This window comes from Erithacus rubecula (assembly GCF_903797595.1).
Source record: "Erithacus rubecula genome assembly, chromosome: 3".
NCBI lineage: Eukaryota > Metazoa > Chordata > Aves > Passeriformes > Muscicapidae > Erithacus > Erithacus rubecula.
Genome location: NC_136689.1, coordinates 41,401,772 through 41,422,028, shown reverse-complemented (window position 1 = coordinate 41,422,028; position 20,257 = coordinate 41,401,772). Strand labels below are relative to the sequence as shown.

At 40.7% G+C, this 20,257-nt stretch overlaps 2 protein-coding genes across 3 annotated transcripts in view; one reads left to right on the top strand and one right to left on the bottom strand.

The window, feature by feature from the left end:
* METTL6 (methyltransferase 6, tRNA N3-cytidine) overlaps window positions 1-870 on the bottom strand; it is a 9,078-nt gene extending 8,208 nt beyond the window's left edge. The window contains exon 1 of one of the 2 annotated variants that reach the window (XM_079302046.1): window positions 748-870. The gene's annotated coding sequence lies outside the window, so the exon portion shown is untranslated. Of the gene's footprint in view, window positions 1-390; window positions 537-747 lie in introns of those variants that run through there. The other variant, XM_079302045.1, reaches the window with a different exon arrangement.
* On the top strand, window positions 832-20,257 carry EAF1 (ELL associated factor 1). The gene is made up of 6 exons (XM_079302047.1): window positions 832-965; window positions 3,824-3,918; window positions 7,234-7,370; window positions 9,842-10,008; window positions 16,441-16,671; window positions 18,601-20,257. Exons 1-6 carry the CDS (start codon window positions 863-865, stop codon window positions 18,645-18,647), a joined length of 780 nt encoding a protein of 259 aa, XP_079158173.1. The 5' UTR covers window positions 832-862; the 3' UTR covers window positions 18,648-20,257.

The following is a 20,257-nucleotide window of genomic DNA, read 5'->3' as shown; positions in this document are numbered from 1 at the left end:
GAACACAATACATACCCTAAAACAAACCAAGGAAAAAGAGTAGAACTTCAATCATATGATATGCATCATGGATCATATGTACATGTTATATATGCTACACGTGATGCTATCATGATATATACATGCCATGATGCAAATACAAAAGAACTGTCAGAATTTCGTCCAGTGTCACAGACACACCCCGTTTTCCTCCAAAAACAGCAGAAGAGGTTCCTTTGAAAGGATGTCTCTTCACGAAGAGCATATCCTCAAAACAAACAAACAAAAACTTAACCAGCAAAATTTCTGCCGTATTTCTACAGAGCCTCTGTTCTAGGCACGCTCCATTGTTTCACCACAGAACGGGCGAGGGAAACAAACAAACACTCGCCAGTCCTCCCAGTGACGCACCCGCCGCGGGGGGAAGGAAGGCACAGCGACGATAAACTCAGTTGCAACAGCTCACGCTTAAGCTAAAGAACTTTTTAAAGGTGTTTAATCCAGAGCTAAGCCCACAAACGTGTAACACCTCTGGGTGATCCCCCGATCCCCTCGCTCGGAACCGGCTACCCTGTAGCAGCTCCTGCCGCAGCGCGGCCGGCGCTCAACGCCCCGGCAGTGAAGCAAAGGAAAGGAAAGGAAAGCAAAGCCCCTCCTGCCCTGCCCTGCCCCGCCGAGGGCGGGGAGCGCCGGGCTCCCACCTCCCCGGGGACCCTCCCCGGGACAGCAGCCCCAGCCCGGCCCCGGCCCCCGCCTCGCCCGCCGTACCCGCCGCCGGCCCCGGAGAGGCTTCCCGGAAGGGAAAGTCAAGAATTTCCGGGAGGACGCCGGGCGGCAGCGCACGGAGGAGAGGGAAGGGACCGGCCGGGCCGGGAGCGGGGCCATGAACGGCTCGGCGAACTCGCTGCTGGACAAGGAGGAGCACCCGCTGCAGCTGGGCGAGAGCTTCGAGCGGCGGCCCAAGGCCTCCTTCCACACCATCCGCTGTGAGCGCCTCCCCCGCGGCCGCCCCTTCCTCCCCGCTCCGTTCCGCTCCCGTCCCGTCCCGCGGCTGCGCTGCTGCTTCTCCCGTCCCGCTGCTCTCCTCGCTCCGCCATCGCTTGGGGGGCTTCGTCCCCGCTCAGCGCCCTTCTTACCCGCTTCCTTCCTGCCCCCTCATCGCCCGTCTCCCTCCTATCCACTTCAGCGCCCTGCTCCCCTCCTTTCCCTGCTGCCAGCACCCGTCTCCCCCTTTTCCGCTCCCTCGGCGCCCGTCTTTCCACGAGTGTTTTCCCCACAGAGGGCTCCAGCCCGGGGAGAAGGGGAAGGTGGACGCTGGCAGGGAGGAGGGTTGAGCGAGGCAGGCCAAGGCGAAGGAGCAGCTTCAGAAAGTTTGTTGTTAATCGCTTGCAAACATAACAAGTTCCCCCCGTAAGGAAGGGGTGGCTTTGCCATTTTGTTTCGTTGCCTCTGTGGCCGCTAAGAGCGCGACAGGTCCCACGGCGGGCCCGGCCTGGAGCGCCCGAGTTTGGTTTTGGGCTGGGCGCTTTCCTGGTGAAGCCATGTGCAGCCCAGCAGACCTGACCCTGGCTGTCCCCAACCCAGCCAGATGTAATAAATCTGTCCCAGGAAAGCAAGCAGAAGGGACTCGAACAGTAATGCCTAATAAATGCAAGATAAATCCCGAGGTAGATTGTTTTGGAGAGGAAGTCACTGTATTCCCGTACTTGAATTCTATGGGCAAGAAATCTGAGCAAAATGAGTCCAGTTTTTTTTACTAAAATGACTAGTAAACCATCAGAAAAGAATGTAAAGAGTATTAAACTTACAATTCAATAGCTCTCTATGAAAGTGGGGAATTTGTACAGACAAAAGTAGGATATTTTGGGTTATGATGCATTAATATAGGCCTGGTCTCACTGCCCATATTCATACACCACAAATAGTACTTTCAATGGTACTGGTCACCCAAGTGCCTGATCCTGTGTGAATTAAACCCACGCCATATGCAGGTGGAAAAATACTGAATTTGTAGAATGGAAAGTGCTTCAATAACCTATTTCCTAAGGGATTGCAAAGCCAAAGCTCTTCAGATGACAACTGGAAGAATGCAGTTTTATTTCAGAAGATCTTTCTAAATACTCTATTTTCCATCTGTGACTTTCAAATGAGATTTCTTCATTGTCTTGGTGGTTTTTTTTCCCTGTCTGTTGTTCTGGAATGATTTATCTGGGATCCAAACATTATATTATTTCCATAATCCTCTTCACACAAACTACAATGGGAGGACATTGTAGGCTACATTTGTTTCAACCTTCTTAAAATACTTCATTCCTTTGCATAATGCTTTTGAAATACTGAGAGACTGGATTATGTTTGGAAAACACATCTTAAAAACATTTGATTTTTGGGAAAAGAGTTGTGGGTATATTTGGAGCAAAGTATGTGCTCTTGATCTACATGAGGATTAGCCAGGCATATGCTAACAAAATGAAAACAATTAGTTGAGTGTTTGTTTTGAGTAACTCTATATTGCTATACCTGAGAAAGAAGTCTGATAGTGATAGTCATTTCAAGTTAGTGACCGTGCTGTTGAAATTCTTGATCCCATTTTGGCAAAGACACTAGCTCTTGTACAGCTGGTTTGTTTTATTTAGCAAGCTTGCACATAAAGTAGGTGGGAAACAATAGCTAGAAACAGATTGCTCAGATGAAATTGAGGACTATGATTTGATCTGGCAGTTAAGGCATGAGGATTAAGTCAAGTGTGTCTGATTCTGCTTGTTGTACTGTCACAGTAAAACTCAATAAAACATTAACATCTTCCTAATGAGAATTTATTACAAGCCAGGGTTTGGGGTTTTTTCCTGCAAATGTGTTTTTCATAGTGGAATTGTATTTTAAATTTGTTCTGAGGTATTAGTTTCATAACTAATGCAGTAATTAAAAGCTTTAGTTGTGAATATAATTGCACCTTTTTAGATGCAGGGATGCTAGAATTGAATGCAGGCTTTTAAAAACAAACAGAAAGCAAACTAGCCTATATCTGTATGATTTTATTTCACTTTTGTCTAAATTCTCTCTCAAGATATTAGAGATTCTGATGGGTTTATTTCTGAATTTTTATGGCTCACCAGCCCAACAGAAAAAATGTTCTCAAATGACTACATTAAACAGAAGTGCCTTGGTTGGGAGACAAAGCATTCTGTACAACAGTGCAAAAATACCTAGAACAAGTGTTAGTTTAAAGCCAGAGCAGTGCCTCCCCTTACCGATGCTTTCAGTCCACGGTGGCTTTGCACCAGCATGGAGGCTGCTGAAGTAAGATCAGCACCTCTTTCTTTCCTCATAAGCCAGAGCTGAGATCTGCTCCACCCATGTGGAGCTTTTAGCACTATTGTGGAGGCGAGATGGCTGTTAAAGATCCTGAAATATCAGTAAGACTAAATGAGTGGGTGTCATTAAATTAGTGTTTGTCACAGAGAGTCCTCTGGTTTGGAATTGGGGAGAGCTAAGTAGAGCCCAGGGTTTTGGAAGTTGTTACTTTTTTTTGAGTTTGATTGGTACAGTTTTACACTTGCCTGTAAAACCAAGTGTCACTCAAAGCCTGGGGTTTGGAGAAGTCTGCTTTTGGTGTTCAAACACAAGATCTAGAACTTTGTTTCCATTTTAAAAAGCAAGTTCAGAATATGGCCACATGGCTGGGTTGCTACGTATAGACACAATGTACTGGTGGTGTGTCACTTCACCCCTGCTGTGCTTTTACCATTCCCGGTAATCACAGCAGATGTAGGGTAGCTGTGCAGGGCACATTGATACTTCTGGAGACTCAAACAAATATAATCACAATTGTTTTCTTCTTTAGATGATTTTAAGCCAGCATCGATTGATACGTCTTGTGAGGGTGACCTCCAAGTGGGTAAAGGAGATGATGTTACCATCACTTTGCCGCATATTCCAGTAAGTCTGTCATATATGTGCCCCTGTTTACACTCCAGCAAATTTGCAGTGTTGTTACAGTCTAATAGAATTGCTATTTTCACTTTCTTTATTAACACTGTGGGTTCAATATTAAAGAGCCAGACTTGTAGTTTGTTACTTTAGGAAAGGACTGTACAGCTGCATCTTTGTAAAGGGCTGCATTTGTAAGATTGCCAAATTATTAACTTTTGATTCCTTCCTTCCTACTCTTCCTTGAAAGACAAGGAGACTTTTGCTATTAGTTGAAGCTGTACACCTGGCTCCCATCCATTTTTAGTGCTATGGCTTATTGAAGAAAGGCAGTGTAACTCGGTCTTCAGTCAAGGAGGGATGTTCAGAACCCACAGGCAGACCTGTAAGCACATTCCTGCCCTTACTCAAACATGTTCAGATAGGGCATAGAGGGTTCACTGTCTCTAGCTTTATCAGTGGAAGCAAGGGGACAGTCCTGGTGAGTGGCCATGAAGAGTTTCCCATCTACTTCCTTCCCTAATGATGTCATAAAGTTCTACTATGTAAGGATGATGGTCAAACAGCAATGAAACCAGTGATCAATCTGTTTATAGGAGCAGCTGTTTGTAATTGAAGATTCAGTGATTTCCTTACCAGAACAAAAGAAAGTGCTCACGTGCTGAAACTGGATTTGTTTATTAGCTGGAGTTAATGCTATGTGTCAAGCCAATAAACTCGAATTCACAGACATCAATGGGTCTGGTAGCTGCAGGGGGGCACCAGTCAGTTTGGAAGTTGTGTCAGATCCTTTTGGTATTGTTCATCCCAGCACACCTCTGGTTTTAATTGGTAGGTGATGGTACTGTGAGAATTCTCACTGAATGAAGCTGTAGCCTGCTTCACCCTGCTCCTGTTCTTTATATGGCTTTGGTCACCTTCAGTGCTGCAGGAGGTCACATACTGATTTTTGTTTGAAATGATGAGCATGGTAGTGCTATTGGGGAGGAGGTAACAACACAACTAACAGCAGCATTCATCTTGGATTAGTTGGAAACATTAGTTGCTCATTCATTTTTTGTGTTGAGCAGCATCACTTGTAGTGTTCCTTTCCAAATCTCTGTGCTGAGGAGCTTAATTTGATTCTCTTCCCCTCAGTATGAACAACCTTGAGCTTATGGTATGCTTCAAAGGCTGAGGCAGCCAAGCCTCAGCCTTTTGTTGTTCCAAAGCAGTGCTGCCTGTGTTCTGGACAGAGAGCTGGAAAACACTTGGCACACTGGAAAAGAATTAGAGGTTTTGACATCATTCCATCCTGACAAGTTTCACTGAATTTCTTGGATACTGCTTTGCTTCCCAGTTGTCCAGCAAATGGACAGGATTTAAATCCCGAGTTGAGGATTTCTTTCTGAAATTGCCTTATGCCTGATAATATCTCTGATAATTTGGTGGAAATATTTTGGTGCCTCTTGCAGCTTGGATAAATTGAAGTACTATTTCTACATGTGGATTTAGTGACTTTAGTACTTGAAAAACAGTCTGGATTGGGAAGGGAAAATTTCTGTTTGTTAGAGTACTACAGAAGATCACAGAATATCATGAGTTGGAAGAGTGCCCACAAGGATCAACCAAGTCCAGCTCCTAACCCTGCATAGAACAATCCCAGGAATTACACCATGTGTCCAAGAGCATTGTCCAAGCTCTTCTTGAACTCTTGTCAGGCAAAAAACCCTCATAGGAAAAACCAATTCTGTCCTGTAATCAGTAAAATCTGTAAGCCACTGTTATTTAGGCACTAACATAAACCCTAAATGTTTAGTTTTAAATAGAAGGGTGGGACTTAATTTGCTTAAGCACTTACATTTCTACTTATTGTTTAGCCAAAATCACAGTATTTGCTGTGTTAGAAGGCTTCTGGGTAGCAGAATGGTAGCCAACAAACTTTGATCAATTTTCAGTGCATTTGTGCATTGTACATTTCCTGGCTTAGTTGTCAACAGCAAGCAGAATTTGACTTTCAACTTTCTTTTTACTCTCTTAAATGTTGCTTTCCTCTCTTAAATGTAGGAATGATAAAAATTAACATGCCTTTGAAGACCAGACTTTCTTGAGACATCCTTTCTGAATCATATTTCTGAATCTCTCTTACTGTGTCTTTGTTAGGAGCTCAGATTTTTCACACTCGCTGTTCAGAACCCATTTTAAATTCAAATATATTCTATCTATTAGCAACATGGAGTATAGGAATTGCTTTCGGAGTAGTTAAAATGTAATTGGTCATTTTTGCTACTTAGAATAAAATATAGGAGAGTGCAGGATTTTTTTCATTTGCTCCCTGATTTCAGTTGCTTTGCTACAGTATGTGCAAAGGTGCATATGAATAAACATTTATTTTAAAAATATATATTTTATACAGTATCTAAACATTACAGAGAAGCCTGAGAATGTTTCATAGCTGAGAACATAACCCCTTGAGTAACAAGGTGTATATCCATGCTGTCACATGCCAATAGACCATGGATTCAGCTGGTTGTAACCTCAAAACCAGGTGTATGGATCATCCTGTGCATGGATGCACTACAGCTGAGCATAATCTCAGCATTACCAGTTAGCCACTGTGCACCACCACATGAGTTTGTTGCCTTTATTGCTTCTTATTCTAAGCCTTAAGGCTTTTAAGGCTCTATGCAGCATTGTGTGGACTTGGGGACTTTCTGGATGGCAAAATACCCCCTTTGCCTTGGAGAAGACATTTCAGTATAATTGCATGGGTATATGCATGCTAATCTGACTATGAAGAAGGCAGCTGTTCTTACATAGTTTATAAGTGACAGTTGCTTGTAATCCACTGTGAAAATACCTCCACATGTATTTATGTAAAATATATGATGCAGTTTAAATTATTTTTCAATTGACCACATATTTCCTTGGGCAATAGTTCTGCTACACAAATAATTAGAACTTTATTTCTTATCCAAACCCATGATTTCCAGGGCAGAAACATCAAGAAGATTTCTGATACTTGTCAGGGACAGCTATGCAAATTTAGTTACGCTGCCATTTTGGGAATGAGAACTGTAAATAAAGACAGCCATGGAGAAGATGTTATGTCACTGCAGAGACACTTAAAATTATGAAAGGCATAATATTGCTATGTGGAAATGTCTGATCTACTGCACATTTTCTCTGTATTTTTCTCTTCATGAGTGAGTATTTTCTCTGGGAACTAAACATTAAGTGTTTAGCCTCTTTTTCAGAACAGTACATATATTCTTTTCTGTCAGTATTCATAAATTTTTGGACAGGGTAATATAACCAAACAAATGTGCTTTCTCTTTGTACCAGGGTTCAACTCCACCAATGACTGTCTTTAAAGGAAATAAAAGGCCATATCAGAAGGACTGTGTGCTTATTATCAATCATGACACTGGGGAGTATGTGCTGGAAAAACTTAGTAGCAGCATTCAAGTCAAGAAAACAAGGTAAAGCTGGGGACAGGGTTCTTGATGAGATTAATTATTGCTGAAGTTTCTTATTAAGACTGGGTTTTGAAACAGAATTCTCTTATTTTGTAGTGACATTTAATGACTAAGCTTTAGCTTTACATGGCCAGTTATCATGCCTAAGAAGGCAAGTAGGAGTGTCAATCCAAGAATAAAGAATTTACAAAGTCTCCACTCTGAAATGGCATAATTATAGTTTGTAGTGAAACACCTGTGATGATTTGAGGCTTTAGAAGGTGGCTGAAGGGTGGGAATCTCTAGTTAGCCAAAAAAACCCCATGAAAATATTAGACTGCCAAAAGATTATTAGACTTTCTAGGTTTGCTCCCTACAGCTTCCTATGGGACTCATGATGTTTCAATAACATGATCTTAGGGAACAAGAAAAACTCCCATATTGGATAAGCAATATATTTAGTGGAACACAAGTACAAAGCCTCCAGCTGGTGAAGGCAGGCAGAGGTGTAGAAATAATGGTTATGGTGTTTTACCTCGAAGAGCTGATGAAGCCAGAAATCCTTTCTGACCCAATGCTCATACTTTGCTGCACAAATGCTACAAAGTATGCAGCTGAAATGTTTTTAGCAGTCCTACTGCTCTGCAAGTACCTGAAGTGTCTGGATCTTTCAGCAGCACTGTACCACAGGTTGAGATCTAAAGAGAAAGCAGTCATTCGAATGTCTTGTGAAGAAGAAACTCTTAAATAAGTTTAGAAGTTTTACATTAAAGAACGCTTTATTGCAGTATAGAACCCTTAACTGCTAAAACTACTAGAAATGTGGGTTGCAGCTCACCAGTGGTTGGCTGGATGTTTGCCAAGAGCACCTTGAGTTCAAGGTAGATGGACTGTAACACTCCTCTGAGTCAGTGATGTGAAAACTCATCCATGCAGCTTTCATCTTGTCCAGTAGGTATAGGCACATCAGAGATGAGATTTGAATTCCCAATTTCAGTTCTGCTGGACTTTGTGTGAGTGAAGTTTAAGTCAGAAGGGAGCAAGTAAGTGCAGGAGGACCTGAGTTCAGTGAGATGTTTGGTTGCACTGAGTTCTGAGTCTGGTGTGGGGAAAAATACTCAGGCAGAGGGAGAGTAGTAAAAACTTTGGGGAATCCCTGTTTTGAAGAATAGTGCTTTGCAAAGTAATTGAATTTCTAGATCAGAAGTGCTTTTTATTTTCCATGGCTACTCTGATCTTTAACTTCCTGTTGACACTCTGTGGGAGCAGAGCTTTTAGTGTTAACACCTTGATAACGTTCACAGGGGAGTGAGTGAACTTACTCCACATAAAACCATCTGTAGTTCCAAGAGCATAATTAATACTGGAAATCTTTGGCTTTTACCTTCCACTTGATAGAGTGAGTATCTTTCCAACTCCTCACTTCTGCTGCAGATAGACTGTAAGCTGCATTAATGTGGTATCCAACAGCTGCATGTCTCTGAATCTAGAGTTCACTGAGGCACAGAGATAGCCCAGTAAATGCTCCATGTACCAGCTGTGGTACCACAGGTGGTTTAGGTGGATTCCCAGGAAGTTCAACATGGTCTAGTTTAATTAGTTTCCAGACACAAAGTGTGACACTGCTGAGCTGGGACCCTCCTTGAACAGAAACCAAGCTCTAATATCCACAAGCTGCTTCTGTGGTGCACTGCATAAAGCCATAACCACAAAGGCTTTGGTGTTATGCAATAAATACACCACACCCTTTAACCTTATTATGGTGTACTGTAAAGGAACCTGTTTTGGGTTTGTGCTTGGGTTTTTGGGTTTCTTTTACTGACAAGGATATTGACTGTTCTGCAATCTCATTCACATCAGTAGTTCAGTAAAAAGCAGAAATACTTGGTTTGAATTGAACAGGTTGGAATAGTGTTGTTCTGGAGACTATTTTCCACTAAGGAAACTGCTTAAACTGTTTTGAAGGGATAACAGCAAATTAATAGAAAGAAGGAATTAAATGCTTGTATCCTGTATTTAGCAGTAAGAATGATTACTCTAGTCAAGTTGACCTCTAAAAGAGTGCAGTTTGAGATGATTTAGTTGCAAGTTAGAAAATTGTTTCTGTTGCTGAGATTGTTTTAAGCAGGATTTTGTTGAGAATGGATTTGTAGTTACTTTAAATTACTATGATTGATTATTCTTTTTTAAAAAATACAAATACTAATTGCTAAATTTAAGCCTTCATCGTTGTTCAAGTAGAGAATTTGGCATCACTGAACCACATCTGGATTTGAAAATGCATTTTGTAAGGGTGTTGCAGTGTAGTTGTATATGTTTCTTTGTTATTGAAAGTAAGTGTTGCATACAGAAAGCTGTAAGTTGCTTTCCATCTTTGTAAAACAAAGCAGAGATCTGTACAAAAGGAAGTCACAAATAATGCATTAGCACAAGGACATTGAAAAGGCTGGACATAGTTGCACAGCACCACTGAATGTGTCTGGTTGTTTCTTCAGAGCAGAGGGCAGCAGTAAGATCCAGGCCCGAATAGAGCAACAGTCTGCACGAGCATCTCAGCCTCCTTCACAATTCAGAGCCCCAACCAAGCCAGCAGTTGGACCTAAAACTTCTCCTTTGAAGGATAATCCTTCACCAGAGCCTCAGCTGGATGATATCAAGAGAGGTAAAGAAGGGTTTGTAGTTTGCTAAGTTTTGTTTGATTTTCTTTTTCTTCTTTATAATGAAAACTATGGCTGTGCAATTTCTAAAAACATTCAGGGATTAAAAGATGGTACTTGACAGCTGTGTTGTCTTCTTTATATCTTGTTTCTTTATTCATCTCAGTGAAGTGATTATTTATTCTCTTCTACTGGAATACATATTTACATTGTTGTCTTCTCTGGCACAAGAGAACTTCCTCTTTCTGGATAATTTTCTCTCTTCCAAACTATTTCTCTGCTGTGAAAAGAGTTAAAAAAAATTAATGTGAGTTCAGAAACCTGTAGCTCAGTGCTGGATCAATTGCATGTGTGTCTTAGGCCACCACAACAATATTAACAAAGCCTAATGGTCTATGGTCTCATTATGCAGTCAGGTCACTTGGAGAAAGTTACCCTGCACTGAGTTAGGTTGCTGAGATGGAAGGGCTAGGCAGCTGTCTTCCCAGCACAAGACAAGCTTGCACCATGCCAAGCAGTGCTAGCAGGAGAGGAATGAGAGAGTGAACAAACCTGCAGCTTACCCTTTTCCACAGCCACTCATTTGCAGCTTTGACACACCTGCCTTATGGCTGCTAAACTTCTATTAAAAAAGGAATTAAAGGAATGATTGGCTCAACTCACTCTTCTGCTCAAGCAGCTTTATCTTAGTGTTCTGCTGTGGGTAGGATGCACTTTCTTTGCCCATGCCCTTCTTTTCCTGCTGGTGTAGTAACCTGTTTTTGCTCTGGATAATACAGTCAGGATAAGGAAGACTTTAAATTTTTCTTTGGTTCTTCTCTGGCACCAGCACCAGACACAATTATTTTATTTCAAGCTTGTTCTTTCTGTCTGGGCTTTTTTTTTCTGGGTTTCTTTCTCTTTTTTTCTCTGTCCCATATAACTATTTTTGTCTGCAGGCTTAGCCTATGTTAATTGCCCTGATGAAATTAATTACTCAGCAGGGTATTTTTTCAGTTCATGGTAATCACTAGGTGACACTTTTGCTGCTAAGCTGTGTATTTGCATAGGTGCTGACTGGTCTTACTTTTCTGCAGCAGTAGTGTTTTCAGTACTTGGATGCTGGTCAGCAGCTAGAATCAATGTCTGAGAGATTCTGTTAGCTACAGTTCCTTTAGCTGCTGTTTAGCTGTTATTTTTATTTTCTGTGTAATAGGTAAGGAAAAAGATAATAGGTTATATATCAATTTTTTTATTGAATCAGTTGTGGATTTTAAATGTCTTTTTTCTGTAGAGTGCAATAAGTTACCTAACTGTTGGAGCACATTTTGTGTACATACAGCAATTTTTAAAGGTTGTATTACAGTAAAATAGTTATATTTGTCTGGGGTGACACCTATTCTAAATAATAATTTTCTAATGGTCTAAAGTATGTCACATTGTTAAGAGCTGTCCTAATATTTTTTTTTTTGCCACCTGATAATCTTTTATATGAAAGTACTTCCAAATAAATAACCTGTGGGGTTTTGTTTCCAAAATCAAGGATTAGAGCACTTGACTTGTACTAAAAATAGGACTTTAATGTGGTGCTTTAAAGGGAGAGTTGTACAAGGCCCCAGATGAGCCAAAAGTCTGGGCAGGGGTGCTTTTTGCTTACAGTCTGTAACTTTTTCCAGCATTGATGATCTAGAGTGTCAGCATTGCTAAACCATTTATATCATAAAAACCTTCTTTCAAAACGTAGAATTAAAATGGCATCATTCCACAATGAAATGTATACAATGACCTGTAAGAGCTGTAAGGTAGTCTGCAATCCTGTTATCTTCCCTTAATGGGTGTTTTTATGATCACAGACTTGTAATTTCTGAAGAGGCTGTGTTCTTTCCATTCAAGTAGTAGCTTTCGTTTTTGGTTGAAGTTCTTCCTCTGTATGAAAGAAAGATAAACAGAAAGCTGAAATTCTGTGGGTTTTGTCTAATGAACACAGCACAGAGCTTAAAATTCCCAGAGGAGGTGCTTGAAAGGATCTCTGGCACTCTCTTGATTCCAGTATGCCCTACTTAAGGATGTGGTAAGACACACAGCCCTCATGAAGTTTCACAGGAGTTTTAAGGTAACCTCAGTGCCGGTTTCTGCTTTCCCTGGTACCCTCAGCTGTGCATTTCCACTGCTCCCTTACAGATGAGCTGCAAATGAACTTTCAGGTAGGTCAGTTCTGTCCCATTACAGCTGTCCAAACAACAGTGTCTGAGGACAGGGTCAGAGCATCTAGGAATTGAACCAGTCCCTCCCTTCATGAGCAGAGGTTTTTGGGAGGCTGTGCCAAGGGTTTTGCACAAGTGGAGTCCTTTCTTCTTCAAGCTTCTATATTGTCCTCGTGCCTGAAGGGAGCAAAGGAGAGGGTAGGAGCTTGTTCTTTTGAACACTCAGCTACATCTGATAATGTCTCATTAAGCTTTGGACATTTGCACATATACCACAATACAAGTCATTTATTTGCACAAAGTAATTGACGTTTATCAGACATATTTGACCACAGCAGAAATGTTTTCAACAGCATTGACATAATTACAGCATGCAACATATTGGTATATGTCAATAATATTGAAAAATTACAGCATGTAACATATTGATATATGTCAATAATATTGACATAATTACAGCATTGGAGAAAAAATCCCACAGAAACATATTTCAGGTTTGAAGACTCATGCTTAAAAATCTGAGGAGATTTTATTTACCTGGAATATAGCTGTGGTGTGTGAGAATTATGCCATAGCACTGTGTTTGTCTTCCAGGAACACCCTAATCAAATTTTCTGCACATCAGTATAAAATGCTGCCTCTTCTAGCTGCCATCCCCACATGCTCAGGGTGCCAGTATCAAGTTGATTTCTCCACCTCAGGTTCTGTTACTAACACTAAGTGTTCTGCTATAGGCATTGAAATTTAACCCTCCCTAAAGCTGAATGACTTTTTTTCTGGAAGTCCTTGGTATTCTTGCAGTGTAAGGTTAAGGCTTTAGTTAAAAAATCTGCGTAACCTATTGGAATTGAGAGAAGAAGTAGGAACAGTTAAACACTGTTATAGTATTTGATATTGATTATATACAGAAGACAGCCCTGTTGAGAAAGGCTGTTCTGTTTGGATAAGGATTTCTGACCTTGAATTGGTTTTTTTTTTTAACTCTAATACCTGCATTGCCTGCCCGTGTCAAACAGTTATTTTGCCTTCTTGAAAGAAATTTTACTTCTGTAACACAAAATGTAGAGAAGTTAAAGTTCCCAAAGCAGTGTCAGCCTTTTCAGATGATGTAGACTCAGTTAAGGCAAGTGTTCAAAACTGTACTGTATGGAAAGCTTTTTAAAAAGTAACTGCTGCACATCCTGGCTCTTGTCATCTTTTAAACTGCAAAGGCACGTCGACATGAGGTGTTTGATCTTATGGCACAGAAGGATCTAGGAGAGGTCAAATTCTTTCCTTGTTCAACTTAGAATATATGTTCACATACACACACAACTGTTTTAATTGGAAGCACCATAAGGAAATGTTTAACCCACATCTTCAGTACCTGTAACTGTACTAAGCAGTTAAATGGGAAAATGCAAAATCGAACCATTGCAAAGTGTTTTCCTATAAGGCTTTGGTGTCATCATTGGCTTAGTCACTGACAATGTGAGACAAGAGTGTTTTGAACAGAATTCCTTAGTGCTCCTGCTGAAATTCTCTTAGCAGACTTCTAGTGGTGCAGCAGCCACCAGAACATTAATGAAAATAGTTGCTTTTCTCCCATCTTCTTAGATAAGATGTTTAGAGTTCTGGGGTAAAGGAACAAGAGACAACAGAGATATGAGGGGAGGCTGTCAGCCTGTGAGGCAAAAGTTGACTAGAAGATGTTTAACCAAGTTTCTACCTGTGATCACTGTCATTGATAACAGCCTTAACTTGAAGCTTGTGATACTGGTTCTGTTTTGCTTTTTCTTGCCTCTGTTCAGCATAGTGGGCTTTAGCACTACTTCCAGGGCATTTTCTTATTTCTTTCTCATAACCAAACCTCTTTTATGGGCTCATAGTTTTCTGCTTCCCCAGCAGAAACCTCCCATTCTTCATTCTCACACTAATCTCCAATTCTGTTTAAAACTGGCCAGGCTAATCTTCCTTTCCCATTGGTCATACAGCATCACTTCCTTCAGTTATCTCCTCTTCTACTGTATTGAGTCCACACTTCTTGCTTAGGTTGTTTGGGTTTTTTTCCTAGTTCTCTGCATTGTGTTTTTGTTTTAACTTTTCCCTCTCACCACCAATGCCTAAGATCACATCACCTTCTTCACTCTGTTTTACATGTGGGCTCTATGTTCTCAGTCCCTCTGCCAACATTCCTCCATTTCAGCCACAGACTCCAGCTCTGTAGGTATACATGTGTAATTCTCAGGCACTTGTCCTGTATTAGACTTGTCTGTTGTATCTTTTTGCAGTGTGGACTGTGGCAGATGATAGTGCTTGCTGCAATCCAGGATATTCTAACAATGTATTATCATTACTATAATTTGCAACTAACAACTTGATTGCTAGAAAAATGTAGACATTTTACATGAAAATGGGGTGAGAAACAGTTTAAACCTGAGCATTTTAAAGAGAAAGTACCTTTATTCCTGGTTACCTTTCCTTTAGCTTTCCCCTATTAATTTCTTAGGCTTAAAGACAGAGAACATTTATAATTTGAAAGCTGTGATATGGGTAGGCTGAGAACAGTGACTCATTGGTGCTCATTTATATCAGACTCCAGACCTGAAATGTATTTTTAAAGCCTGCAAGACTGTGTTGAGAGGCAATAAGGGAGAAAGATATTACAGTACAAAGTAGGAACTTCTCTTGGCCTGTTGAATCAATATATGATTCTGTTAAATATATTTTCTTTCTCTTCCAATGGTCTCTTATGCTATGTCTTCAAGCTGAAAGAGTAGGTTTTACCTGGCATACTGGTAAGCTACAGAGAGCACAGATGGTATAGGCAGAGATTTGGATTTAGGAAATAAATTGGAGAAACAGCACCACTATCCTCAAATACCCAGCTGCAGTATAACTATAGCACTTGAAATTGAGCTCTAAACCTTGAAAGTGAAAACTAGTGATTTTAAGTCTGGCAAAAAAATCCACAGTTTCTCAAACTAATACATGCTGAGCTAGAGGAATTCTCTCCAGCAAATATTGTAGAGGCTGAAAACTTAGCTGTTACACTTTATTTTAGGCAACCTAAGGAAAACGAATCTTATTACAAAAAGGACTCTTGGCACACATCTAACCTAACATGAATTAGTCCCAGCATCATTTCTCCATTTGTTAGGTAGGAGTGATAATACCTCATCTCTCCCTTCTTTCATTCTTCTGTCCCTTTAGTCTGTGAATTTCCAGGTCAAGCACTGAATTCTAACCATGTGGGTACAGAACTGCTAGTACAACAAAAGCCTAAATTTTGAGGGATTCACATCCCATTCTTAATATATGTGTGGATGTTGTTCTCCCATGGAAACCTGCCAAGATGAACTGAGTCAGTAGATACTCAGCCTTGTGGGTGGATACAAAAGAGTTGTCCTCTACTAGTGTTTAGGCCACTTAAATTATGACAAATTTAACAATATTGTATAATTTAGGGTGATATACCTTAATAGTTCTTTAGTAGCCAGTCATTCAGCCAACACTGGCTGATGCTATTGAGGCTGTTGTGGTGCTGTCATGGTGTTCCAGTGTTTCTTTGCACTGGAAACCCTAAGTGGGCAGTATCTTGAGTTGTATAACTTCCTAGTTCCAGAGTCGTTTTGTTATTTCCTGGCTACTTGCAAGCTCTATGTAAGCAGGTTATGGTATTTTTGCCACTCCCCAGTATGTGAAAATCCTCAGCTATTCTCATTTGGCCTACTGCAAAATTATTTGATGTCATCCATCTGCTTCTGAAGTTTGTTTACAATGGGCTGTGTAACTTTGATCAGTTTCATACATTATCTGAAGTCAAGGCAGTTTGTGTTGTGATCATTTGCCCATGCCCGTATACCCTCCCTGCCACACCATGTTTTCCAAAAGCCTAAATGTCACCAGCATCTAACAATTCAGATTTAGATCTCTTCAATCAGCTAATGTGCTTAGTTTGTATGCAGACCATATAGCCTGTCAAAAATAATGAACCTGAAAGTGCTTTTAGGAGTGTGAAGTATATGAAGAATAATTGTGGAAGTGAAGGTTTTATGATACTAACCTATGCTGTTGTTTCTTTAAATTTAGCTACAGCAATAAGTAAAAAACTTTCAGAATATTTTGTTTTCCCTTCCTGTCTTGCTCTTTCATGTGAGATATTTTGTTGTGATAAACTATACTAGATAAAACTATTGCATTTGCACATTCTTTTCCAAAATTCCATGGGGCCCTGTTTATGGTATCAACTGGATGAATTCCTTTTTATTTCAGAGCTGAGAGCAGAGGTTGAAATTATTGAGCAGATGAGCAGCAGCAGTGGAAGCAGCTCATCAGATTCAGAAAGCTCATCTGGGAGTGAAGATGAAAGCTCCAGCAGCGAGGGGGAAGAGCCAGCACATGTTTCCCCTTCCCAGCCACCACACCAGCAGTACAACAACAGGAATGCTGTTGCTAATGGCACCAGCAGGCCACAAGGAAGCAATCAGCTCATGAACACGCTCCGTAAGTAAATGCTTGTGTCTTACCACTGGTGAAAGCTGATTATGAGCACTCATTTACTTAGCATGTTAGACTAGCTTCATGAAATGCCTTTTGCCAAGTAGTAGTTCCAGGGAGTTGCACTGGCTGAAATACATGGGCAGGTTTTATGAGCAGGGGGCTGAGACTTGTCTGAAGGTGTGGAGAGCCTGTGGGCATCAGTGCAGTGGCCCCCATTGGCCCTGTTGGCTCTTGATTCAGGCCTCCAAGTAGCCACTGGTGTGGGAGGATCTGATGCACAGGAGGATGGGAATTGTTTTCATGTGAATACATAGATTAAATGGAAAATAGTGGGGTTGACACATATGTCAGTTCAAGGTCTGTAAAGAACTGTGAACTGCACAAGGCTATCCTGGGTTCCTAAGTGCAGTCTCTGTAGTCTTCAGTATTGCTTTGTCAGCATATTTATTGTGTTGGTCTCAGCTGTATTTTCACAAATACCACATTTTGAAGGGAAATTTAAATTAAAATTATGTTAAAATATTTCAGCTATGGTGTTGCAAGCATTGAATCAGTACAAGCTCACTTCACGCTTTATAAAGTGTCAGAAACCTTTTTAATGCAAGGTTCTGTCCCATGAGACTCTCTCTGGGGACATGATACACATCTGTGTTGCTTTTCCTTACACTACATCAGGTGTATTCTAACTTGGTGGAGTTAAAATACTGCATTTACAATTACCATAAGTCGTTCTTAATTCCTCCTGAGAGATGTTTGCACACATCTCTTGGCACCCATTCATAGGAGCTGGTGGAGTCTGAATACAGATATGTGTAGGGTTTCCAGCTTTGAGAAAATAAGTGTATTGTACAGACCACACCAAAAAGCCCTGCTGGAAAACTCAAGAGGCCTGTCAGTCTTTCTGCCATTAATGAAAGACTGAATGAAATCCAAAGTTCAACAAAGTCATTAGGACTGTGTCCATTTCCCTGTTTCTGGTTGTGAGCAGCCTCTGCCTCTCCACAACAACAATACTGCATGAGTTTAATGATCGGAAGCCTCTGACTGCAGGAGAATCTAGGAACTACTAGGGTAGCTCCTCTCTTCATGCAATGCTTTTTGCCTTTGGGTTTAAAATACTTTTGCTGTGGGGAGAATCGTCCCTAACCCAAGTTCTTGTCTAGTAAAGGGGAAGAGGAGATGAAGAAATCCAGGGCATAGCTGTTTCTTAGATGCCCCATAACAGTTTTGAGGAGGAGGCAATGGGAGAATGCTGGAAGAGTTATGTTGAATTATCACAACATAAGCATGATTCTTGCCCCATTTTATCCCCTCCACCTCACCAAATCACAAGTGCTCTGCAAAACAGCATCAGAGCCAGTAGGTTTGATCCATATCCTGGCCTTTCATCTGATCTCTGCACTTTGGAGGGGGGGACTTTCACCATCACAGCACATCAGCTTAGTTCTACCTTGAGTTGTGATGGCTTTAACAGTCCTTTTGGTTGATTAACATGTGGAGGCCTTGCCTTGGCTAACCAAATGGCCTTAAACAAAAAAAAAAAAAATTGTTTTTAAAAGGTAAAGAAAGCCAAGGAATTCCCCAATGCCTTGTCCCAAAGCCATATATGGGATCATGGGTGGGTGGAGGCTGTGGAATGCTTTCTGCAGCTGCTAGCATGGAAAGGGCTGTTGTCCCATCAGGGAGCACCTTTGGTGGCTCTGGAGACACGGATGCTTGGTTTGGCCTGGATCCAGCAGTGTGTTAACCCCATGCAGCTCTTAATGTTCTTGGGCAGTTTCATTAAATCACAGATTATGTTTGCATTCATTTAATGTGTTATTCTTATTTAAATCTTCCAGTGTAAATGTAACTGTTCTTTGATTTGATTGCCATGAAATGTGAATTAACACCTACTCACTTGTTGTGTTTTGTGGTTTTTGTTTTCTATAGGAAATGACTTGCAGCTGAGTGAGTCTGGGAGTGACAGTGATGACTAGAGGCTGAGCTTTTGCTGTTTCTGTTACATATACATGAAGAACTAATTTACCTTGAAGTGATCCTATTGCTTATGAAGAGGAGCTGGCACAGAGATAGTTCCATGTGTGGAATTTTAATAGAAGAAATGCATAGTCCTACAAAATAGCAGATGTTGAGGACTGTTTTACTGTGTGAATTGTGTATATATTGTGTATATTCTTATTCTGTTAAAGCTTTGAATGGATATGTACAGTGGGTGAGCCAATGTATGTTCCTGTCCACCATCTGTAAGTTTAACATGTAACTATATGAGGTCATCTAAAAATTCCTTGTTTGTAGATGTTCAATGCATCATGACTTTGTCAGGGGACTTTTGTATATAGGGTGAGCATGTGCCTACCATGAGTTTAAAAAAACATGCAGGAGCTAGTGTGTGCACTGAAGTGGGACTGCCATAAATTAAGTTTCAATACTAAATTGATTTCTTTGCTTTGGGACTTTTCTAATGCCTTTTTATTGCTAATTATTGTTGATTTAATAGACTGACTTTTAAACAGTTGGAAAATAGGAATGATTAAACCATGTTCATCACAAACCTTGCTGCATCAGTGCCTTATAAGCAGGTTTTCTAAATAGTGCTTCAATTCCTGCCACCTTCCCTGTAGGGAGCAAAACTGAAAGCTCCTCAGATTGCTTCTGCAAATAAGAGCTGTGTGTCACATACAGCCTGCTGAGCTCTGAGGGCAATGACTCTAGCAAGATAAAGGATACACATCAATCACCTAAACTCATCCAAGTAAGAATTAGATGAGCATCCTCTTTAGAAATTGAAGGGTCTCATTTAATTCAGACATTGATCTAGTCTTCAGAAATATTTACAAGCCAAACTACTAGTGAGATTGCAATGCCACAAATGCAAAATATTTGTCTTAGTGAAATTCTAAGGCTAGAGCCCTCTTTGCAGTTTCCTAGAGAATGCAGAGAGAAGAGGTGACTAAACAAGTAGCCATGAAACAGCAGAAGTCTCTCTCCCACCACAGTTGTCAAAGTAGACTTTAGTCCATATTGTTCATTGGATGAGACCTCTTTGTGCTTGGCAGGAGTACACAGAACATGAAATACTTGCCTAGCATGAAACTCACCCCTGTTTAAAGGGGGTTTAAAGGGTGCTTAGTTGGATTATCATTAACTTTTTTGCTCACATGGAAAATGAGTGCCATAAGCAGCCTCTTAGAGCTTCAACACCAGGGTGACTTTTTAAAATCAAAATTTTGCTGACATAGGACAAGTTGCACCATGGTTGTGGTGTAATCCTGGGGAATGGGAAGCTCAATCAGATGCCTCTCCATTCTCAGGTGTCTGCTTTGCACTGCTCTCATCTGTTAGTTTGTGTTTTAACTCCTGTTTGTTTACTGAGCTCTGTCCTTTTTTTTAACATGTTGAAGATCAAGGGGACATTTGAAGGGAGATTTTATTAAATGGTTTATTTTTTTGCATTAGATACATATTTAGGCATATTTTTGCATTATTGTACATACATTCAAATATCCTTGTTTTTTTTAAAGTGTTTTGTGATGTAGGTATGTATTTTAATGGACAATTATGAAATATACTTGATGAAAAGCCACAA

What these genes read in the sequence shown, in the direction of transcription:
- EAF1 (XM_079302047.1), top strand. Translation starts at nt 863, where the DNA reads ATGAACGGCTCGGCGAACTCGCTGCTGGACAAGGAGGAGCACCCGCTG. An exon ending in CTCCTTCCACACCATCCGCT is followed by an intron (nt 966 to 3,823) that starts GTGAGCGCCTCC and finishes TTTCTTCTTTAG; the next exon opens with ATGATTTTAAGCCAGCATCG. An exon ending in TCAGCTCATGAACACGCTCC is followed by an intron (nt 16,672 to 18,600) that starts GTAAGTAAATGC and finishes TGTTTTCTATAG; the next exon opens with GAAATGACTTGCAGCTGAGT.